We start from the raw sequence: 25,792 nt of genomic DNA, 5'->3' as shown, positions 1-25,792 counted from the left end.
ATCATGCCAGCAAAGCATGCTAAGAACTTGCTCCTAATAATGAACATATATTTTCACTTCCAGAACAGATAAAGAAGAGGAAAAATCATTACTAGCTCTTTTACTCTTCTTATTCTTCAGAAATATCCTGAGGCACATTATCTAAGACCTTGGTGGCAACTCTCCACGTTGGATGGGGCCCTGGGCTACCTGGCCTAGTATCAGATCTGAAGGTCGGTGGCCCTTTCTGTGGTAGGAGGACTGGAACTTGATGATCCTTGGGGTCCTTTTCAACAAAAGCCATACCGTGATTCTATTCTATTCTTCCAAAAAGCAGACCCCAGAAGGCTGTTAACAGACATAATTTGCTTTATAAAGCAAGCATAAAATGACCTCCCTCGCCTTTGAAAGCAGTACAACAGCAGTGTCAGTTTAACATGTTCTTTCCTGCACTTTGAAGATGCAACTACTTTCCTTTTCCACAATAGTTATATTTCACCACAGCTCAAGCAAAATTGACATCAAATATTTACTTTTCAGTTATACTAACCTGACATTTCCCTCCAATAGTTTTCTGTCCCTGAGAAACTTAAGAGATTATAAATATTTTCTTATTCTTTTCAAGGAAGAGATATTAGAACAGGAACAAGTATATGAACATAGTTATTTTACCTCAAAGCTGTAAATAAGAAGTGAATACAATAAGAAAAAAATGTTATATATATCATTAATATATTTTATATTATACACTAAAATATATAAAGACTTTGAAATAGATATACTTAATAAATGAAAATGTTATATGATTCAGGATGTGTTTTTGCACCTGAATAAGGTAGCATGTGAGAAATGAAAGCCTGAGACAACAGCTAAATCTGAAAGTAAATATTGAATCTTAGTTCCTTAGTACACCTGTTCAGAACTCAGCTCCCAGTGCAGAATGAGATTAACCTAACTCAACCAACTCCAACAGAATCCAGCACTACCTAAGAATTGATATTCATTCTCTGAGGAAGCTGAATAATATCAAGTAAACTGTCCAGCATGGACATTTCTGACCTACACTATGGGAATAGGATTTATCAGAGCTGGAAAAAAAATTAAAAGAAAGTCCATCTCCAAGCTGGGGATTTTGGGAGGCCAATATGTTTGCTCAAGTTAAGTTAAATTTGTCAAAATTGACATTCATCAAGTACCTAGAGAACAGTGGATCCTTGTTCGTCTGAAGTTAAATTCTTAAAAATAGTAGAGCTTTCATCACTTTATACTTTACATTTTAGAAAGAGCAGAAACCCCCTGAAAATTGGAAATCTGTTCTTATTCACACCAATGGCGCTGATATACAAATTTCCTGTGACAAGGTGTTTTCTGATGCTTGATCAGCAGATAAATATAGTTAAGTATCTTCCCAAGTCAACATCCATTAAACATAAATACCTACACAAAAATACTAATCCATAAACAAGGTATAAATGGGGACCTCCTTCACCCTGATCATAAACAAGAAATTTTACTGAAAATAAAATAATTAAAAACAAAACCTAAAAAACAGGACAATTCACTTCAATAACCAGAGCTTCATATAGCCTTGATGTACATATAAGAATGAGCAGCAGGACAGCTATTGAGGTAATTTGTAGCAGATCTTACACACTACACTAGTGCATCAGCATAAGATTGAGAAAACAAAAAAAAACATTCTCATTACCATCATTTTGATTGTCTATCAAACATCAAAGGCATCTTGACAGCAAAAATAAACTCTAGAACACAACGAGGCTCCTGCCTAGCTAAGAACATCTGATAGAGATGAAACTCAGACCATTTATTCAATTCGTGTCTTGATTCTGTTGGTGAGAATCAAGAGGTATATTTAAATAAATAAAATAAGAGTCAGCATTGCTTAGGTCAGATTTAGGACATCTGAAGATAAATTTATTATCAGCAAAGTTAATTAAATCACAGTTGTTTATAGAGAACACGACTATCAGAAGGATCAGAAGGACAAACAGCTCAAAGCTTTATTTGGAAAGCAATTTTCTACTCTTTCCTCTCCCAGTAAAAGGACGAACAATAAATACCTTCACTAAAGTGAAGACAGACATTCTAGTATCCTCATTAATGACTGCCCAAAAGATAGACTCAAGTGATATCAAGTCAAACATTCTTCTTGAATCTAACAAGCATAACGGTTAGTTTGAGATGTGCTGATTTAGGTAGTCTCTCAATATGCAGTGCTGTCAAGAATGTAAATATTTCTTCATTCTTTAAATATTTCCACCTACCTTGCTGCAATCCGTCCAAGTTCCAGCAAACAAAGGCACACTTCTCTTGGCTGCTTGTGAAGAACTGGAAAAGCAAAATGAAGATGGAAAATAAATGAAAGCTATTTTAAAGATTATTATAATGAACACAACTGAATCTTCAAACACTCCTGATGCACACAGAAGTTATTTTTTCCTGAGCTAGAAGTGGAATTTGACTGAGGTAAGAAGATCAAGGAATGATTCTCAAGAATATATATTTAGGAAGTATCTATTTAATTATACTTTATTTTGGAAAATATCGGTGAAAAATTACTTAGCATCCTGCAGTCAGTTTGTAACAATATGTAAGTAATCAAAAACTCTAGCAGAAAAAAGTAGAATGGTGAAGAAGAAATTAATAATTAAATGATGGCCCTCATCTCAGCCTTTCACAAACTGAGATAATTCATATCCTTCAGATCATTATTTTTCTTTGTCTGTTTATGTCAGAAAAAGTACAAAAAAATCATTAATAAAGATATACCTCACCATAACTTTGGTCCTGAATTTCTCATACATCTCCTTTTATACCAAATACGAAACAAGGGTACTTCAGGAATTCAGCTCGTCATAAGGAAAACAATCACACAAAAATCTTGCTTTATATACAGACACACACACACAAGATTTTACACCTAGATTTTCCACATCACCTGTAACTTTACAGCTGTTGAAGCAGCTGCAACTCAGCATGAACTTCATACCCTGGAATATCACCATAGTCCAAGAAAACTCTTAATTTTTTTTTAATTAGATAGTCAGTGCTTTGTAGAAAAGTCTACTAAAATATATAAGTAAAAAAACAATCAGCATTTGAAGAAAGGCCTTCAATTGTATGTTCAGCTTTTCCAAACATCCCACCCTCCAAAAAAAAAAAAGTAAGGAACAACAACAGAAAAACTAAAAACAATAAAATAATTTAAAAAAAGAATAAGTTATCATCACTTGTTTGGTAATACCTATTTATATAAATTTAGAATAACCCTCACATCTTGGATAAAGTTCAGGTTCTAGAAATTTCCATAATAACTCCAAGACTTAAACACTATACAAATCATGGGGAAAAAAAAAGCAACTCAGCAACAAAATTGATTTGTTTTTACCGAGTAGATGTTGAAGCATCTACTGTGTAAACATTTGGGTTTTCTAATGACTCACCTAACTGAAATGAATGAACAAAAAAAAAAAAGAGAAAGATAGTTCCACATCTACTTAAAACTGGAAGTCATTGCTTCCTCCTATATTGTTTGTATGAAACCTAAATGGCATCTGGAGTTAAGTACCTCTAAACAACCAATGCCTACACACGCACAGACCTTCAGCTTCTACAGCTTTAGTTTCTCACTCCTCTGAATTGAATAAATCTGTGGTAAGTTATGTGAATTGAATGCTCACCCTTAAGTCTTTTACTAGTGCAGACACAGGCATTCTTCACCTCTAATTTCACCCAAATATATTTCCTGAAGTAAAACTATAGAGCATGAAGACTAAAACAGCAATACTCTAAGAAAGCTATTTTTCATCCTTCAGTCATCTGTGATGAAGAACATAAAAGATGCAGACTTGGGCATTCAGCTATTCTCAATATTTTCCCTTGGCACAGTTCAGTAATTCTATAAAATATTTAATCTTCCCTAGTAATCACTACTCTTGAAGTGCTACATTCACGACTCTAGATATATATATTTGGGTTATAAAAGCATGCTAAAGCAGTCAGAACTACCCCAAAATAAAAGTTGCTTTGAAGAACTAAGACATCCCTGAAACAGCAAGTGGAGTAAACCAGTTTCGGAACAGCCACTGGGAGTCCCACATTTCTGAATTGCAATTCACATACATATGCACCTCAATAACTTCTGGAAGGTGGAAAAAAGAGAGCCTTGAGTGATACTCATTCCAAAAGGATTCATGGTTTGAATGGAAGAAGATTTGAAAAGGAAAGGTAATGTTTTTATGCTGATACTTAAAGCTCTTCTACCCAGTCAAAATCCCAAGTTCTTAACCAAATCAATAGAGTCTCAACACAGTTCATGCATTTCACATTGAAAAAAAAAGTGAAACAGTGAAAACATAGAGGATGGAAATCTGTGCACGCAATAATCAAGCGTAAAAACAAGCATCTGATCACGTGGTAAGAACAGGGCGACAGTGCTTCTAACAAGGAAATGTTAGCATTCCTGAGGACTATACCAGCATGTGCATTTGGGTACTTGAGAGAAAAACAAACGTTACTTTGTATATTGCAACACCCACTGGAAATAATTTAGATTCCCCAAACAAAATTTTTGCTGTTTTCCAAAAGCACATCCATGTAATATGCTGCCATCTTGCTAGTGAGTGCTTGGGAGAATAGAGTGAAAGTCACAGGGACACAAGACTGCATTTGTATACCTATCTGGGTTCCAACATCCATTGTAACTTTGAGCAAGCAAGACTACTGCTTTTTGAAATAAGAACTTTTATGTGTCTTGATTTGCAAGTACTCATCTTGAATATACATAGTCTATGGAGACTACATCCAGCATTTTCTAATTACTTGCATCTGCATTTGTACTTATTCTTTTGTAACAAGCATTATCTCAACTTTTTGACAAGTTATTCAATCCCAGATATACTACATGACAAACACCCGTTTATGAAGCAACACTTCTTTTCTTGAGATGGCAGCAATTCATAGGCAGTTAGACATGGTAAATACTGAAAGCCAAAAACAATTTTTAGAAATCATCTTCATCTGTGTATAACCACATAAATAGCTGTACGTCATTTTAAGTTTACAGCATGTTTCCTTTCCACAACAGTGCTCACATACGCTGTAAAGTATTCAAGACAAAGAAAATGAAGATCTCTCCTACACTAAGTGAACTAAGTATTATTATCTCCATCCTACATTTAGAAATAGAGGTTTTAGAAACAAAAATAGACATTAATGTAGGTGCTACTTAAAGATGCATATTACCTGATCTCCATGGTATTTTTTTTTATTTCACAGTGAAAAGTTTTTATGAAAGCAAAGCCAATGCAAGTAGTGATCACATTACGAAGTCTGATATAGATCCTCCTGCTGTGTGTGGGAACCACATGGTAGAGTCACAGTCATGTCTCCAATACCATTCATTAACACCATCATAATACTGATACAAGATGCTGGAGGACATTCTTCACACACCTCTCGATTTTTGCAACAAGTGAGGAGAAAATAACATGCCAATAAGAAATTGCTTGATTTCATGAAGCCTACCATATCAAGATACAGTTATAGCAAGGTCCATATAAAGACAGAAATGCACTTCTAGGGAAAAATAGCCAACAACCACACAAAGACATAACAGTAGAGAAATCTAATTACTGTAGTAGATTCAGCCTCAATTACAGCTGAAGTACTTCACTTTCCATCATTAATTTATCTTTTTATGCCATTCTCTGTATTTTTTTTTAATCTGCCACATATGGAAGAAAATATTTCTAGAAAACCACCTGCAAGTCCTCATCCATCAAGTAGGAGGGAGGTGATTCATCTGATTAGATGACCATAGGTAAATAACCATTGTCAACAGAGAGCATGTAACGAACAGCCATCCTGCCAGAGAATCTCACCACTTGCTTGAAGAAGGTAAACGTGGAGGTATCAAAATAACAAGGTATGCGCATCCAACTTATTTTATGTAAGTATTTGAAACAAAAGAACCTGGCAAAATACCTATCTGTTGCTCTCATTGCCTTATCTTTTCAAGTTACTTCCAAAAACATTTTTTCAGCAGTATTTGCTTTTCAGCTCCTAGCAAACTTCTATCCCTGCTTCACTCTGGCTTGATCTTCCTACGTGCTTCCTCCTTCTTGTTTCTTATTGATGCCCATTTCTCATTTTACAGGCTCTTATCTTCTTCCTACTGCATCATTTTTTCCCCTACATCTTGGTCCTTGCATTTCTGTATCTTCCACTGCTCCCTTTTCCAGACACCACCAGAAGTCCAAAGCACAGAGGAACAGTGGCTGTCACACCAGGTGCTATGCAGAAGCAGCACATCACTGCAGAGCACAATTAAACCAAGAGTACCAAGACTAAGAGGTTAGATGTCTCATTGTTGTTTTTTTTAATGTTTTAAGAAGCAAAAAAACAGCAGAATGTACATTTGTGATGAAGAAACAAACTTCTTAACTCTGCCTGCTAAATTTCAAGCTTTGGCACGTAACAGGTTAGAATAAAATTGAAAAAAACAACAAAAGCATACTTTTTCTCCATCTCAGAAAACTGAATTAAAAAAATGAATATAATTTCTGCTTCTGAAGCATTTTCTAGCTCACTAGATGTTAAGAAACAGAGGTTTAATGTTTATTATGACACTTCCAAATGCCATAAATGCCTAGAAAGGCCTTTTCAGAAGGTTGATCCTTATTCTTTCATTTTCTCCTTGAGTATTTTCATACTTTCATCCTTCAGATCCTCCAGTAGTCGCTCTTTTTTTTCCTGTTGACTTTTTTCCTTTGATAACATTTATCTGTTCAATTGATTTCAAAGATATCCTTTCTTCTGTGCCAAAAGCAGTGGCATAGCACACTTAAATCAAGCAGTTGCATTCTTCCTGCTCTCCACTTCAACACTATCAGCTACAGAATCCCCTGAACAAAGTTTCAAACAGTAAAACTATGGATAGTACAAGGTTCATCTAAAAATCAATCTAGAGATCATCTAAACACTAATTACTTGAACTAGGATGCTAATTCAACAGTAATAACAAGAATGTCCAGGATGCTTTTATAGTCCTCAAAACGCAGTTATTCCATTGTAGTATGAGTTGTTTAGTAAAATGCTAGTGAAAGGTGGGACAAAGCCTTATTTTGATGCAACTACATAAGATATAACATTGTGTATGTGTCATTGAAAGAACGGTCAACAAAAATTAGATAAAGTATAAATTTTCCATAAAGCAAACCATTTGCCACTAGACGTAATGCTTTTAATCAGTACACATTTGAGTATTATGTGCAGTTTTGTTGTTTCTTTTTTTAAATTAAAAAAAGCAATATTAGACTGGAAGTCAGAAGTGCTTGCATTTAAGTTCATGATTTCCACTTAGGAATTATACACTTTTGCTCAAGGAACCAGTCAATTGAAATGTAAGCTAAAAGTTGCATCAAAAAAAAGCCTACATCACACACTGTTTGCACACACAGTAACAATATATATGAGTACAAAACATTAATACAATATCCAACGACTTCCAAAACGAATGACACACATTAGCATGCTGGCACACTCAGTGGCAAACCCTTTTCTTGCCGAGTAGACTCTTCATCATAGAAGAGATGCAGAGTATTCACTGGCTCCAAGTCCTACAATCATCCAACAACACAGTTAACAAAGATGAGCTCATAATGTCAGCTTTAAGTTCAGTTAACTGAAGAAATCATAGAAAAATCTTAATACTCTCACTACTCAGCCAAGAATAGTTTTCAAGTATTACACTCTTCAGGCTCAAGCATAATAATTACAAGTACCTCCATCAACAATGCTTCCATAAATTGGAATTACCATAGCTGTGTGCATCTGCTGCCCTAAAACCTACAGAGAGGGCACTTACAGAATCCTTAGGTGGAAACAGAGGAGTTAGAGTCAGTATTACATTTCTTAGACAACAAGGAGTTTTGCATCCTAGCTTTGGAATAGATTTTTCACCTGATTTTCAACTGAGAATTCTTTTCAAAGACTGCGCCTCAAGATTTGACCAGATGCTACAAATTCTAATTCAGGCAATAGTTTTCCATACCAACCAAACTAATTCCTTCTTCAAGTACACTAACTATAAAAAACACTGATTATTAAAAAAAAAAAAAACACTTGAAATGGTCAGTGAGTGCAGGAAGCGTCTCCCTGTCTTCTCTATCTTGCAGCATTCAAGATATCTCTACATTCAGCATTGTATATTAGTTCAAGATGTGAATTCTTTTTTGAGGCTTATCCAGAAGGCATAATAACCATCTTTTCTCTGCAGATGCACTGATGCTAGAGGGTTTTTTTTCCCACATCTCTCCATAAATTGCAAAGTGTAAAATACACAAACTGCTACAATTAATCTCTGATTGTATTACTATGCTTCCAATAAGATGGATTTCTTTTGAATTATGTTAAAGCATCATAATTCTCAACATAAAGTGTATGACTTATTAATGACACAGTGAAAACAAGAGCAATGCATTTATAAAAGCGGGTTACATTTGAGGCCTCAGCTTTGAAAGTGATTTATTTTCTTGATTAATATCAAAGGTGATTTTTCGTATTTATTATTAGAGATCTATTACAAAGACCTTAAAAACAAAAAAAAATATCACAATTTCAATGGAAACTCAGACAAAGGTACTGAAGTAAGACACCACTCCCTGCCAGAGATACTCAGGTATTGAAAAGCCATTCTTCCACAAAATCCAGACTCCTATCAACCTATTTTAATCTAAACAAGAAAACCCAAACATTTTCTGGTGACAGCTAAAGAGAAATCTAGGTTAAAACAATTACAATATGTTCAAAATTTTGAGTTGTGTTCTAAACCCTTGAAGATATTTAAAGTAACTCCAACAATTAAAAGTTTCTTGGAAGTATATATCTATCTACCAACTTTACAAATGCAATGTTTTTTCTTCTATTTATTTTGAAGAAAAACTGATTTTGTTTTCTTTCCTACTTCAGCCGTGTCATTCATATCCAACAAAACATTTTCCTTAAGCTTAATTAAATTACTTAGTCAATCCACAAACAATGGGCAAGGACACAGTGACATAAGGCAAGGACACAGTGACATAAGCAGGTCTACTCACCTTACAGTCTGAATTAGCCCTAGAATACTAAGATTTGCAAGAAGGTAGACTCAAGGAACACTCAAAACTCCTATCAACACCTCCTGCCCACAGGCTTTTTTTCAGTTATGTGCTGCACAGCATTTGTTTCACAACATTCCATTGCATATGGAGGAATACCTTCACATGACTTCAATCTCAGTGCTAAAATCAAGGGAGTGTTGGATGCATGTGTGGTTACTTCTACACAACGTCAAAGACGACAGGTCTCATCAGAATGAGAACATTTCTAGGGAATTAGAAGTAAACAATATTTTCTTAGAGCACATCAAATCTTACTGATTTCTGAATACACTTGGAACTCCTCAAAATTTAATGTTGTAAAATCCATTATTCAAATGTTTCAATGCATTCAATATTCCATCTAATTCTAAAATTATAAAGGTGGAAATTTGCTGGGAAAAGGCTACAGGAAAAATTTTATATGATACAGTGACACGAAGAAAATATCACCACAGGCAAATAAATGAGATATTTACATTCCATAAAGCTGGCAGAATAGAGTAAAGAAGGAGGATGAAAATCAAATCAAGTACAAACATTAACACAAGTTGACAAAGGTTTCTCAAAGCTATCTGCTTTATCACATGGGTTTGAATCATCAGTACTATTTATTAGCTATAAAGGAGAGAGAAAAAAATTTGTCATCTTTGTAACCACAATTTCAGGGTTGTCAGTCAAAAAAATACAGCAGTTACTCATGAGGCAGTGTGAACTCTCATGTCATTTTAATACATTCTTCACCACTTTGAACCGGACCTTTTATAGTACTTATACTGCATTTTTATTTCTTGTGCAGGAGAAATGTGATTTGTGGGAGAAAGCAGAACCCAAAACCTTTCAATTAGTAAAGGTTATGATTCATTGTTATTCCTAATGTAGTAATGAAAATATTACTCAAGCCAAATTAACTTTTCCACGTTCTATCTCCAGCTGAGGGAGAACAAACTTCTATTTTTATCTTGTTTGGAATCAGCTTGGTCACTACCTGTCAATTTAAGGAAAATAGGTCAAACCATTATCAAGTTCTAATTTCATTTAGAACACCGTAAATCTTTTCAACATGCAGTTTGCATGATAGTAAAACAGAGCAGCAAAAACATGTTATTCAGTCACTGAGGCAAATAAGTCAGTAATCAAACCAACCTATTAGACCCACATCTAGTTTGGGCACATTTCTTTCCAATTTTCTGAAAGCTGAAGTGATCTTTAGCACCAGCCTTCCAGGTGTGTTTGCATTCAGTGTTATCCTTTGGCTATCAAAGCTGTGAGTATGTGTAGAAGTACATGTAAAATTAACTTGTACAAGGAATTAGGTTATTTAAGCTTTGCTGATTTCATCTCTAAATAAGATACGATTTTTTAGCAGTGCACAAGAAATTCATTGTAAATATACACTCAATTGCACAATATCATGGCTTCAATAGCAGTTTAAAACTGCTGAGTTCACCACAGTAATACCAAGTCTAAATTCATCTAGGTGCTGGATTAACTAGAGGTGGTTTTACAAATTTTAAGTCATTGGAAGCGTGTGCTTCATTTCTTCCTGAGTTTGTAACACTCGGTAGTGCTCAATATCTCCATCATTTCAATACTTTTTAAGTACCATTGTTGTTTGTCTTTCACACGATCAACCACATGCCGGAAATATATCATCTTGGGGACTTAATTAACAACACAAATACATACATGCTCAGTACTGTTTGTCATTTCTTTAATACCAAATTCTTCTCTCACACGCATTTTCTCCTGACAATATAATACTTAAAAAAATCCAATAAAGGAACAGATACATGAAAAAAATTATGGAAACAGTTGTGCTAGAAGACAAAGATGGTAAAGAAGGAGAACAGGTCAGAGGCAACACAGAGAAGTAATTCAGTTGGGCAGTCAAAGGCCTTTTGAGAATCAAACAAAATCAGTTTAATAAAGTAAAATGTGTTCATTTAACCTCCATAGAAACTGAGTAGATTATCATTACAGCTACTTCACAATTTTGTCTGAGTTCAGATAATAAACACACATTTGATTCTATTGGCATAATACGTCAAACTACATCTTGAAGTAAGAGTCATAAGCTTTTCTTTGAACAGGGAAAAGTTAAAAAAAAGAAAAATACATTTTTGCAAGAATTGTTTCCTAAAATGGTGAGTTTTTTTGATGGAACTCCCTGAAGCACTGGTGCTGGATAACTTCTGTCCTGAGCTGCACACAGGAATCAGCTGGAAAGAAGGTCTGCATAGGACACAGAACAAAATCCTAATTTCTTGCTTCCTGAGCAATACAGAGAATCTGCTAACAGCTAAATATCTGTAGCAAAAACTGAGAATGCACTTGTATTCTACACTTCTAAAATAGGAAAGGACTTCTACAGCCACTGAACTGAGGAACATTCCATGATCAGAAAAGTGGGTGTGTAGAGTAAAAATCATTTGTATGTAAGAAAACATTGCAAGAGTTTTGTTTTATTTAAGGTCCTCTTAAAATTGAATTAAATGAATTTTAACTTGATGGATACTTCATTTAATTCAGCTCAGATTTGGAATTGTAATCTATTAGAAGAGCCATTCTCCGAATTAAAGCAAAATACAGGCAATGAGCTCTTTAGTAACTACTGTGTAAATAAATACATACCCAAACCTTCTGATTCAAACAGGCAGGTATCATCCACCCCCACATCTCTGCACCAGGATAAGAAGTTTGCTGTGTTGTCCCGTGCAAAAAAAGATCCTGAAGGTGCATTGGCTTTGCACGGAATCTTCCGTACTGGTAAGGTCTGAAAAAACAGAAATTAATTAATACCTGTTACTAAATAAAATAAAGTATTATGAAATCAATGTATCACCAACATATCTTGTACTTCACAAGCTCTACACAAAAAAAAAAAAAACAGGAGAAGGTAATTTAATGGTAAAAAGCTGTCACACATGGAAATGCTTCAAAAATATTGTGACTGGTCACATGATGCAGAATTTAGAACGGAATTGGTATTAGCAACCTTTTTTTTTTTCTCCTTTCTTAAGTAAAGAATATTAGCAGCTACAACTTTGGGATTTAATGCTTGGTTCAGTTCAGTTTGAATTAAAAAAAATATAGAACAAAGGCGTAATTTTAGAAAGAAAGATTTGAGGAATATTTCCAACATTACCAAAACTGTGGAAAACTTGAGATCTAGCTTTAGGTTTCCACATTAGAAGTGTTTTGAAAATCTTTTCCCCTAGCTGGGTAACAATGTACAATTTAAAGTCTGAAGGACGAAAGACCGTAAATATGAAGGAAATAATGACAGTTCCCAACAACATTCAAGCCCACTCTACTCAACACATAAATGTAGCCTAATTGCTACAAGATCGAAGCCTGAGAGAGTGATAGGCTCTCACATCTGCATAGCTGAGATATCAGAGGAGCTGCTATTGCCACAATACATAATTCCTGAACACAACAGTAACTATCACAGCAAACTTGTTGCTCACTTTGGTATTTTTACTGGGACACATTCTAAGAACAGTTCAGAATTTAGTTTTCATTTAAGACTTCTCCAAAAATAAAAAACAGCCCTCTCTTGCAATGAAATGTAGAAAGAATGATAGATTACTACTATGTAACTTTAGACATTTTAAATCATACAGGAATTCAGCTCCATGTTGATTTTCATGCGCTGCTTTTCTATTACGCTGATTTATGAAACATTTCCTTCTGTTCTGGAGTCAGTAGTTACTCAATGACAAGTGAGCAAAGAAGGTAGGAAACTGAAAATGTGCATCTGCTAGTTCCTGGATCTATGTCTAAATTCTGGTGTTTAAAGATCCAGAATAATTCCTGGAAATGCTGGAAAGGAAGAGGAACACAGGAGTTGGCGTACCTTTATGAGAGCTGCTAGTATTCTACTCATGTCAGTCCTAAAAGACTTAGTACTTAAAAAGAGATGCAGATTTGCGTTATCTTAGAGGTGCAACCACAACAGTAAAAGTAGAATACATATACACACTTTTTTTTTTGTAATTAAAATTATGCTGATTTGAGAAATTGCCTTAAAAGCGAGATTAAAGATATACACAAAGATATACACATGCCTTATAAGAGTTTAGGTCTATTGCTCAGATAACTATGCAGCTCTCACCTCCTAATAATTCTGATTCCAACTGTACAATTTCACATTAATTTCCTTGCTTCACAATAATAATGCTTTTGTTTCAAACTAAGAAGATATGAATACTTGCCTATGGAGTACTAACAAAGAAACTGAGCAGTTTTATGTGATAGTTTAAAAAAGAGCAATATAATATTAATTAATATAAAAAATGTAATTATCTTATCACAATACCTACTCTTGGACCACAGGGTCTTTGTGGTGTAATACATGAACACTGTAATACATGAATGCTGAATAAACTGAGTAAACAGGCCAATGTAAAGATGTCAAACAGACTATATCTGATCAATTTACGTGTCTTGGAATTTTTGAATGACTACATCCAATTTAAATCTCAAATCCTGGATGACTTTATAAGAAATTAACAGTGCTGGGACAGGAACAAAATGATAGAAGCCTGTTCCAGCATTCCTGGCACTTGCAGACTTGTGTATTCACTACTCCAGAGGGCACAGAAAGAAGATGAAGCCTCACCTAGTTTTCCTCTGCAAACACACTTGCATTATCAAATTTCACTGCCTCCAAGCTCAGCCCACTGCTGGATTTTCCACAGTCCTTTGAGAGTTACTTGATGCTCTTCTTTGCAGAAAACTAGCTAGTCTTCTCCAAGGCAAAAACTGCTCATAAAGCCATGAACAGCTCAGAAGGATGCTATGGGTGAAATCATAGCAGATTTGTTTCCTTTCACTCAATTCTCCAGTACCAGCTCAGCCAATTCTGTTTCTTCATTGATTTTATCCTGCATATCTCCCAGGAAGCAACCTTTATTCTTTTGGGACACGTTAAAAGCGCTCTGGAAGTCTGTGGTAAAACTTTCATGTTATTTCAGAGAATTTAAACTAGGAGGAGGGATAAAAAAAAATAACACAAAAGCAAACAACTAGTATGCTATGCGGCTGGCAGGTGCCAGACAAATCAAAGGAGAGTTGGACCCACTGTGGGCAAAAGCAACCTGCATTCCTCAGCTCAGAGCACGTGGGGCAAGAGCCAGTAAGCTGTGCTGACCTGGGCTCAGGAGCTGTTCCTTGGGGATGCCCTCAGCAGCACAAGAACAGCAAGGGCCAAGGGGATGGCCAGGCAGATGATGCTGCCTTTCTTATTGGCTGCAGTTATGAATGCTTGCAATGCCTGGCAGGAAGGTATCCCCTGGATCACCATTTCTCCCCATTATTAACAATGCAGGAAGAAATTTCATTCTAAATAACACTTGAAATCCTCAGATTTAGATGCATCACAATGATTGCATGTAGAAATGCCTTCAATATAGGCTGCTCAGAATAGATGGTTTATGCATCAGTAATCTATGCAGTTATAGTGAGTAAATAAACTATGTAAAACCTTACTTAATGACTATCCATAAATAACACATCTATACTTGAGCAAGTAAGACAGACCTTTAATCACATCGCCAAACCTAATATCGCTGTGAAATCTAGACATTCATGGACCTAATAACAGTTACTTGACAATTAAGATACTTCTAAGTCTTTTAGATATAATGTTTTTACAATTGCAGCTACTGACAGCCAATAGTAAGAGAATCGAGGCACATTTATCATGCTTAGGTAACAAAACCATGATATTCTCTACTGCCAGAGTAACAGACAAGACATCTGGTTAACAGGCCTTCCAAGTGAAAGCGACAAATACTCAAACATAAAAACAAGATGTACTGACCGTAAAAGGTGAAAAACTTGCATCATTGAAGAAAAAAATTATATTTATTCCATAAAATGACAGCAAGATAACACAGACCAATATACCCAGCATTGCCTAATCTCACTAACATATAGCATTCTGTGCAATACTACTTCCCACAACACTAGGAGCTGAAGAAAACACCAAATGCCCTCTTCAATTCAACAACAGCATGACCAAGTTAATCACAGAGAAATGTTCATATTTTCTTATCACCTAATAAATCTCCCTGCCACCTTTCAAATAGAAGCCTTGTTTTTTTTAATAATTCCATAACTACCACCATAATTTTCAACCTAAAACATATGTAAGCTCTTATTTAAGAAAGCTTTCATACGCAAGTATTCTTTACCAATTTGTAGAAACAACCTGAGGATCTCAAAAGTGCACTCTAACAGATCATTCCGAAGTAATTAGGTCTCCATATGGCAAAACTGACTTTTGTTGACATAGTGTAGTATAACCACTGTTACTTTGAAACAGCAGTGGCTGCAATTACTCCTACCAAATATCACCAAAACAGTTCCCCAGTTACACTCCTTCTACAATCTTGTCTTGTTGATGTGCACGCATGTGGTTTAATGCAGGATGTGAAAGTATGAGTGAAATATATGATTCAATCCTGGAAAAATGCTGTCAGGTTCACTTCTAAACCCCAAAGGGACTCTCTTACACTGATGCTCTGAAATTGCATAGAAAAAAATGTATTTTTCAAGTGTATTTCCAAAATGAGGAAAAACACACTCTTAAAAGCAGATTTGAGTCACATTTCTAACATTCCTAACCATGCCCCCTTCTTTGAATAAGGGATTTCACAACTTTTTTGAACTGCCACTCTCACTCAGACAGGAGGAAAAAGGTTAGCAGTCCTGTTTGTTGTGGAAGAGGTCTAGACAGACACTCACAGAAAAAAATTACTTTTATCACCTGACTACCTACAGTAAACAACGCAAGGTTGGAGGTGATACAATGTTGAGAGTGCAGTATCTGAATGTATCAGTGTGTACTCTGCACCAATTAGCATTACCGCACAAGTATTAATTAATAGTGAAAATTAATTATATAAACTAGATATAAGTTCTCATGCATAGCTTTTTAATGTATTTGCCTTCAGCTTCAGTACTGGCTACTGATGTATTCATCTGCTCCCATTTTCCCATTAGTCTTACAGAAGTCCTCCTCCCAGGAAATTTGCTCTTAGACTAGGGAATACAAAAAGAGAAGTCCTGCCATTATCTTCTGTACCAATGATTTTTCTATATGTTCTTTATTCATTAGTTCAGTGTAAATGAATCAAAGCACGCTGCTACAAGAACTTACTCTTCTTTGATTGACTGCCCTTCACCTCATTGCAGCTGGCTAGATGCATCCTCACTCTGCATTAATTCAGTTGCTGTAGAACCATAGAATCCTTAGAGTTAGAAGGGATCTTTAAAGGTCCCTTCTGCTATTCTTAATTCTTCAGAAACTCGAACTTGAAAGATATCAGATTCCATTTATAATTCACAGAAGAGGGAGCCCAGACTCTAACTTCGCAAAGGAAGTTTACCTTTGACTACATTGTAGTGCAAAGATTCAGAAATAGTGAAGAGCAGAAAAGCATAGGCAAGTATGATCTGAACAATGAATAAATTAAACCAATTCCTACAACAAAAAACAATTATTCATAAGGTGGATATCATGTGCCCTTTTTCCCCCACCCCTACTCTATTTACTATGTAGAGAGTTCTTCAATCAAAACAACATACTAAATACACAAAATATATACAGATAACTCAGACTGTGGAAATACATACTTAGGGATTGAAAATAAAACCTCTCCCATCACAAAAAAAAAACAAACACCCACCACCACAACAACAAACCAAAACCTGAAGAAAAAAGGAAATGCAATCCCCTCCAGTTCTTCTAAAGGCACAGTAAAAATTCAAACAACAGGAAAATTTAAAACAGAAACACAACACAGAAGTTTTGAAGTGATCAATAAAAATTATGATATCATTTTCAAAATGGAATCAGAAGTAGCTTCTAGGCATACAAAAAGCAAAACTGCTTCTGTGATGGTCAGTGCTTCTAATCAGATAACAGAATAATTGATTAAATGTTAAATGTCTTCCTGGGACACATAGCCTTTGCATCATCATACTAACTGTTTCAGAGAGATGTCATTTTAATAGCAGAGCAGGTTGAATTTCAAGTTTAAAGATCACATGTTAACCAGGTTTTCACCCTATGCAATCATTGTAGAGATCATCAAACACCAAAAAAACTCATTATCAGCTTCCTATATTTTAAGGAATTAATTATGATCTCTCTGTATTACCCAAAAGATTTATAGCATGACAACAGAAATAATAAATATCATTGTGGCTTTGTATAAAGTTAAAGAGGACAACATTGAAATAAACACAGACCTAAACGTGAGCCTTAGCCATGGTGTTAGTTGAACATACTCCCTCATTGCTTCCAAGTAGCTCTGGTTTTAACTACCTGTAATGCTATAATGTGTTGGAAAGCACAGCAATGGTAGTGGGGTGGAGCAATCCCAGGCTAGAACGAACAAACAAAGAGAAGCCCAAATGCAGCAGCCATAGATGTAAAAACAAAGGATGAAAAACTGCTTACCCTTGAAAGGTCTTCATTAGGCAGGGAGCTCCAGTGAGACACCCTTACCTCCACTGCCAGCCCTTAAATGAAGTCTGGGTGGATCCTGGCTTCATCTTTTCTGATCACTCAGATGTATTGCACCTGAGCTCCCCTGGCTTGGCCCTACCCTCCCACCAGGTGCTCCATTCCTGTTTCAGGCTGTGACTTAGCATTTCCACTACACTACTTAAGACAAAAGTGTAGGTGCAGTGGAAGCTTAATTTAACAATGTCATAGGTTTAAAAGCTAAGACTTTGTTTATGGCTTTCTTCTTCCAAGGGTTCTGTCCAAGACAGAGCCTACTTGTCATTCAGCATCAGATGAAAACCCTAGTTATAATCTCAAAAAGTGGGTTTAATAAATAATTAGGAAAAACTCATCTAACATACACTCAGTAGTTCCGACTTCTAGCAGTGTATTACAAAACAAAGGAATACAAGAGCTAACTCCCATGTTGTACCAGTCAACATATGTACCCATAAGTAAATGATTACAAGTATAAGTACAGGAGACTCAATCACTAATTTAAATAGGTCAAATTATTTAACTAAATTTGAAGGCGTGTAATTGAATTTGGATTAAGTCACCAGTTTGTATAATTGAGGCTGGGATTAAATCACTACACATCAGTGACTTCAGAAGATCAATAAATAGGCTTTCAAAGTTTCTGGACATCTAACCATTTTAAATACTTTAAGCTTACTGTCAAAGTCATATTTCTTGATCATCTTATAAAGATGTTTTAGAAGTAATTTACAAACTCCAAGAATGTATTAAAGACATTACTTATATAAATCTACATTCATCTACATGGCCAGCATGCCAAAGCAACTACCGAAGATATTTTAAAATGCCATAAAATAAATTCTAAAGAGAGAGATTACTATCTAAATAAACAAAAATGTTATTATTATTTTTAATAAAATGGAGAATAATGAGTACACACCATGGCTAAGCCTTACATTTTGGAGTTCTCTCTCATTCAGTATGTGTTCTGAGCAGTACCTTTGGTTTTCAGAATTTGTGTTTAGATTGGGATTTTTTTTAATTCCCCATCCAACTTGGCCTTTAACACCTCCAGGGATGGGAAATCCATAACCACTCTGGGCAACCTGATCCAGTAGCTCATCATCTCCCTTCCTTAGTTTAAAACCATTCCCCCTTGTCCTATCACCAACTAACCATGCAAAATGTTGATTTCCCTCCTGTTTATCAATTCCCTCAAACTCTGGAAGGCTACAATGAGGTCTCCCTTCAGCCTTCTCTTTTCCAGGCTAAACAAATACAGTTCCTTCAGCCTATCTTCTTAGGAAAGGCGCTCCAGCCCTTGAATCATCTCCGTGACCCTCCTCTCTAGATGTTCTCCAAAAGCTCCACATTTTCCCTGTGTTGTGGATGCTGGACTTGGATTTAGTACTCCTACTGGGGCCTGACAAGGGCAGAATAGAAGGGGAACAATCACCTCCCTCACCCAGCTGGCCACTCCTCTCCTGATGGAAACCCCAAGATACCACTGGTCTTTGAGGCTGAAAGTGCACACACTGCTGGCTCATGTTAAATTTTCATCAACCAGGACCCCTATGTCCTTCTCAGTAGGACTACTCTCAAGGATTTCTTCCAGTTTGTATATGCACCTGAGGTTTCCTGAGCCCAAGTGCAAAACCTTGTGCTTCGCTTTGCTGAACCTCATTAGTTTCACATGGGCCCACCTTTCCAGCTTATCAAGATCCCTCTGGAGGGCATCCCCTCCTTCTGTTGTATCAACTACACCACTCAGCTTCATCTCATCAGCAAACTTGCTGAGAGCGCACTCAGTTCCTTCATCTATGTCACTGATAAAGATATTAAAGAGTACCAGACTCAAAACAGACCCCTGGAGGACACAGCTCCTTACCAGCCTCCACCTGGACATAGAGTCATTGACCACAACCTTCTGGCTGTGACCTTCCAACGAATTACCTATCCACCAAATAGTTCACTCTTCCAAACCATATCTCTCCAATTTTGAGATAAAGATGTGGTGGGAGACCATATCCGAGGCTTTGCAGAAATCCAGGTTGATGACATCAGCTGCCTTCCATGGTCAACCAATGCTGTCACTCCATCATAGAAGGCCACCCAATTATTCAGGCACAGTCTTCCCTTGGTGAAGCCATGGTGGCTGTCTCAGATCACCTGCTCATTCCTCACATGCCTTAACATGCCTTTCTGGAGGATCAGTATTCTTGAAAGGGAGATGATTCTTTCAGATATGAGAAATACCATATTTTTGATATAAAACCAGATTACTTTTGTCTCAGAAATTTCAAAGTCAGTTTTTCCTTTTAATCATTCCAGAAGAATCCAAGCTAAGGCAATGACAATGATTACACAATTTCAGTTTGAATAACACGAGTCTATCAAAACACATTATAAGCTCCAACATTTCATATCAGAAGTTGTTTCCATTGGTTCACGTGGACCATTCAAATAACCAACATATTTCTGTGAACTGTGGAGTTATAAAGGCTACATTTTCGTTGGCAATCTGAATAACAAACGTAGGCAGTCATTCAAATTCCTAGATGCAATTATTATAATTCTGGGTGTACTGCCATGTTGCAGTCATGCACATTACAGTCTTCCTTTTCCTAAAGTGCTTCTCCCAGTGATCAATCTCACACTTTCTATCTTCTGAAGCATGAGATGGGGAGGGAGTATGTGGATGGTTCCCAGCCCTTTCTGATGATTACTTCCAAATGGTGCTTTACCTAACATGAGCCAAAGTGTCAAGGAAGACTGTGATAAAGATCTACACAGTCTAAAGGAAGACAGACTTTTTTTTCAGATGCTTTATGTGTCCATTTCTTCTATTTCCAGATGTGCAACAAAGATGTAATTTTTACACGAATGCTGAAAACAGTCAGAAAGAATTTCACACATAGTTCACTGCAGGTAAGTCTGACTCTCCAAAGTCTTTCATTTTCATTTTTAAGGAAAAACTTATATCTTTGCTTTTATGATAAAGACTGATGTTCTACAAGTTCTCCAATTAGAAACCACAAGGAAACTGATAGAGCCCTGGGAATTCTATGCTGGCGTAAAATTTAAAAGTACCCGTGATCTGAAAAACATGTTGGAATGTTAATCTGTACAGCCAAATTTCCAAACCAGACTTAAGTCAGCCTCTATGGCTGTGAACAAAGCCCTACTTTATACTTGAAGCAGTTGAGGTCAGTTTACCCACACGGGCCCAATGGGGAATACATGCTTGTTTAAATAAATGAATTAGGCATAATTATGATATTTATAAATTGGTTTCTATACTTGAAAATGATGCATATTTTCTCCTCCTGCGTTGCTGTTGTCAAATATGGCAATATATTTGCAATCGTCATTTCAAAAAATTTGGCTTTTTTTTTTTTTTTTTAAAGTTCAAGACTCACTATAGGTAGAAGGATCAAATTTTATGGTTCTCATACATTACTTCTTTCAAGCTGCTAACACCAACTCCAACATAACGTACAGTTCAGCTAAATATAGTCAGGCTAAATTAGATATTCTCAACAATCAGAAAACATATGCTAATGCGCATCCAACTGCCTAATCTCACACTTCTGTTCCAGAGAATTTCATAATAGTCTAAATAGAAATCCTCATATCTATATATTAGAAAAATAAATATATCTGCAACATGCTGGCTGGAGTAATGGCAAAATTTTATTCAAAAAATCCAGTTTAAGTTGATATTGTATAGAATCAAGTTTTAGAGTTTCATTTAAAAACTTTATTAGCTAGATATCTCTGGAAAAAAAATTGAGACAATTCCTATTTAAATGATGCTGTTAGTAATTGAAGTTCAGCCCTCTTTTTAATTGGATTAGCAAATTTTCCAGAGCTGGAGCTAGCAGACTATTAGCTGTTTATGGCTGCACTACTTTTTTGTGTTATTTACCTTGAGCTGCAAACTTTTAATATTTCTGCAAGGTAAAGTAGGAGTGGAGAGAGAGAGATGCAAGAGAATCCTACCTCTGTTTCAATTTAAAGAGCAAGGTCACTTCTCATGGAGATTAAATGACCTCTTCTGCTGCAACAAAATGAGGGAAGAAACCAACCATGCTTTCCCAGGGACATAGAGCATCAGTAGGAATGATGATCTTGAAGAAGCATCATGTTTCTGTGCTCTTCCCAGTACCGTGTAGCACTGCTCGTGGCACTGTGCATGAAGTGCCAAGCTGCTAAATTCTTCAACATAGTCATCTAGAAGATGCCGAGCAGACAGCCACAGAATATCCTCAACTGCTTCAGAAATCTCACATTGCGATCTCATAAGAATCCTGCAATCCTCCTGCAGGCAGGAAAACCTAAGTGGTAAGAATTACCTTCTGAGGCGTATAGGGTTTGTTCACATAACCATTTGCAGGCCAGTCTTACAGTATCTGCAAAAACCTGGTAGCAATCCAGTTGTGTGTATGAACATGAGCTCAGCAAGCTATTGACACGTCTGAGAAAGGTACAAGGAATTCGTTAACAAACAGCTTTCCAGTCTTGTGGAAATAATTCCTTCCAGATGGATTAGGACTTGCCTATCTTTTCACAAGATTGCTCTTCTACCCCTGTTATCCACACTAGGATGCCACTATAAAGATTGATACACAAAAAGGTAATGCTGTACTTCTTTTGTATCCTCCTGAGAAACTGAGAATGATATCTCCACTGCATGTGATTAGAAATTGGCTCCACAAGCTTTAGCTGCAAAACAAATAGAGTCTCCAGAAAGTACAAGTGTGCAGACAAGCAAATCGCTGCCACAGACCACAGAAAATCTGTTCATAGCCTAACCACATTCTTGGCTTGAGAGTCAGGTTTACAGCTCACAGAGAGCACCTGAACACAACTATGGGCAGACCAGAACTGCTTAGGCAGTGTGGTGTTCTCTGCCATGCAGTATGCACATAGTTGGATAAGTGGTAGCTCAGTTTTCCTCTGGACAGACAGGCTCGAGGCAATAAGCCTACAGAATACTGTTTTTGATGGGAATCCATCCTTTCTATAGCACACAAATAACTTGTAGAAAGTTATCCTTATAATAAAAATAAAACTACTATGTTGACTAGATCACATTTTTAGTTTTGGCCATCCAGGGTCTAAGAGCATCATGAGCCACATGCTTCAAAGAAAGATATTTCAAAAAAGAGAGAGCTAGAAAAGACCACCCTAAGACAAATCTTAGTGTTAGCCTTTTCCATTTGAACTTGAATTACACACCTTTATGCAAGGAAAACTTAGTCTCTTCCCTCATTTAAAGAACATTGATGCAATTCTGCTCTACCTATGGACATTCTCATAGCACGCACACATACCTGGTTCAGTTTAGAAATCTGTCAACCTCATTCTTAATTAAGAACACCTTGTTGCTGTAAATTCAGAAAGCATTGCTGTATTTCAGGAAGATCTAATAAAAGGCAAGTATAAATTTACTGATTTTCATTGCCTAACACCTCAATTATAAAATGAGAGGAAGGCAAGACCTTCTCTTCCTGAGGAGAAATAAAAACAATTTTGTTTCATTTTTCTTTGGTTTTTAACTAGGCAATTCAATGCACACAATTCCAATAGAAAAAATATAGTTTAAATATTATTACATAACCAGCAATGACTAGCCCAATGTTTTTTATTACTGTTTTATTAATTTCTTCATTTTCAAAAACTCTTCAAAAATACTGTGGTTCTTTCTGCTTCACTCAGGCTTAGTTAAATCTTAAACCAATGGTCAAGCTCTTGAACTATGCCATGCATAGCCTGTCTCCTATCTACCAGCGAAGACAATTGGCTCAAGAAATAATAAAATAAGTTCCTAGTTCTCTACTTAAATTGGTATTTGATCAGTTTAGGTGAAAAATATGCTGATGGAATATTTTTCAAATACATACTTCATTCTGTAAATATTTTATAAATATTATAACCTTTATTTATCCTTTTAGCAACTGTATAAGTCCCTCCCCTGTCCTTCACTTAACTGACACTTAAATGACCTTCTGAGATTACTTACAGATGAGGGCTACAGTGACATATTAATTTGTCACTTATATCAATATAAAGATAAACTAGAATTTCTCATTTCTAAACTGCGGCCAGAAGATTTTATTTTTCTCACCAATGCATTCCTCAGAGACCCAAAAGTATTTGTTACTTCTCATGAACCTCCAGGATTCTGATTAATTTTCCATTCACATAATCGCCTTTATTCATATGAACAATTGAAAAGAGAACAAAAATAAACACATCTTTAGTTCCTGTAAACAGTTAGAGCAGTCCTAGTATGGGATAGCTGGTATGGGAAATGAGTTACATCCGAAAGCCTTAGTCCAGATTCTCCTCTGTAGAGATACTACATTTATGCATTTACTATATTTTTTGTAGTCTTATTGTAGAGCAGACATAAAGTTCATTCATGTAATAAAATAAAAAATAAAAGCCTGTGTGTTTTTAACGTTTGCAGAATCATAAGTTTCCTTTTTTTTTTTTCTTTAAATGAGCAGGGTCAATTATTTTTTCCATACTATAAATAACATAATATTGATCACAGATCAGCAAGTTGGGTAGCAACAAGATTTGGTGCAAGAAGGGCTGAAAGTGCTTAGCAGTGTTCACAAATGAAAGCAAACATATATGACAAATAATATTCCCAGGTGATAGATGTACAACATGAGAGCAGACCATATGTCATTCCAAGAACAAGTTTTCAGATGGAACTGAAAGAGGACTCCAATTAATAATCTTGTTTTTCTGCCATTACTCCATTCACAGAATTTAAGTGAAATCTGTGGGTTGGAGGATCCTTCAGCTTACAGGATTAAGTCTCTACTTCCACAGATAATCAAATTCTCTTTAGAAGTACAAACATCTTGAGAACTTCAAACAAACTGCAAGTTTTCAGTTGTGTTACCTGATGAACTGTTTACCAGCAGAGATCCAACTTCAATATTAGGCATTAATTAAGAGCAAAATATCTCCACCCAAATCTCAGTCTAGATATCCTGACCATAGCTCTCAAAATATATACAGTGTGCTCACTTAGCCAAAATTTCACTGTAGGTGAATCTGCGTGTGTCCATTGAAGCCAATGCCATGATGGTGCTCTGTACCCACCAAGCATCACAAGTGTATTTTCCAGTGAAAATGAAAGCTTTGGATGTGAAACTGCTGTGGAATATATTCCAGATAACAGAACTATGGCTGAGAGGTGAACAGAATCTCTTAACATTAGGAAACATATGAATGTGTGTGTGAATAAACTGCTGTTCTCTTAGATAGTTTTAATTAAGTACACATGTGCACAAGGGCAAAATTCAGTGCTTTATACACAATGGCTTTTTTTTTTTCCCCACAAACATTCAGTTTAATCTCATTAAACCAGGATAATCATAGCTTTCATTGGAAGAATGAAGTTACATCCATACGTGAATTAAGTGTTCAAAGACAAATATTTTCATCTAGTTTTTCTTTTGTACTTCTACCTCTTTCATAGAGAAAAATCAAATCTAGGTTAAGGCTTCCTGAAAACAAGGCTGAATTTTAGATTTGGATTCATTATCCAAAAGTATTTCTAGGAGAGATTTAAGTTGAAATCTGTCTGATTAATCTCTGAGAACTCAGAAAAGGATTCTACTTCAAACTCTTCTCATTCATTTGCCATGAAAACATTGTTTTACGTAATATATTCATAAATATATATAAATATATGACTTCAAGGCTGGTGGGCAGACTTTTGTACCCTGCATATTAAAATGGCGATAACTATTAACAAAATTTCTCTGTGTTTATTTTAAATTCGTAATTAACGGGTTTACTAAAGTAAGCCCAACCAAATGGGGGCTCTGTGCATACTGCACATGCCTTGATGCTTTAAATTTGTTTGTACAGCTGTGAGATTCTCAAATTAACTATCTGTCAGGAAAAGTAAAATACTGCCAGGACAGCTTGGAGATGAAATTCAAGCCAACGGGAGAAAATTACAAAATGGCATCCTGTGACATGAATCACTTTTATGGAATAACTCCTGCTATAATAAGTCTGTAGTTTCTAGACAGCAGATCATCAGCAGCAGCCCAGGTAGTTCCAGGAACTTACTACAAATGTTCAGTATTTATTAAAATGGATATCAGTCATCTCCTTG

The 25,792-nt window shown here is 35.9% G+C and overlaps 2 protein-coding genes across 4 annotated transcripts in view; both read right to left on the bottom strand.

Moving 5' to 3' along the window:
- Window positions 1-25,792, bottom strand: part of GAS2 (growth arrest specific 2) — a 75,807-nt gene that overhangs the window by 38,326 nt on the left and 11,689 nt on the right. The window contains exons 3-4 of the mRNA XM_065755427.1: window positions 11,772-11,913; window positions 2,265-2,328 (exon numbers count right to left, since the gene is read on the bottom strand). Coding sequence (XP_065611499.1) covers window positions 2,265-2,328; window positions 11,772-11,913 — 206 coding nt within the window. The remainder of the gene's footprint in view (window positions 1-2,264; window positions 2,329-11,771; window positions 11,914-25,792) is intronic.
- ANO5 (anoctamin 5) overlaps window positions 13,919-25,792 on the bottom strand; it is a 704,596-nt gene continuing 692,722 nt past the window's right edge. For all 3 annotated transcript variants that reach the window (XM_065755422.1, XM_065755423.1, XM_065755424.1), the window contains one exon: window positions 13,919-13,929. The gene's annotated coding sequence lies outside the window, so the exon portion shown is untranslated. The remainder of the gene's footprint in view (window positions 13,930-25,792) is intronic.

This window comes from Cyrtonyx montezumae, unplaced genomic scaffold, assembly GCF_038088225.1.
Source record: "Cyrtonyx montezumae isolate F1298 unplaced genomic scaffold, pur_monq_1.0 scaffold_10, whole genome shotgun sequence".
Taxonomy (NCBI): domain Eukaryota; kingdom Metazoa; phylum Chordata; class Aves; order Galliformes; family Odontophoridae; genus Cyrtonyx; species Cyrtonyx montezumae.
This window is presented reverse-complemented; position numbering and strand designations above follow the sequence as displayed.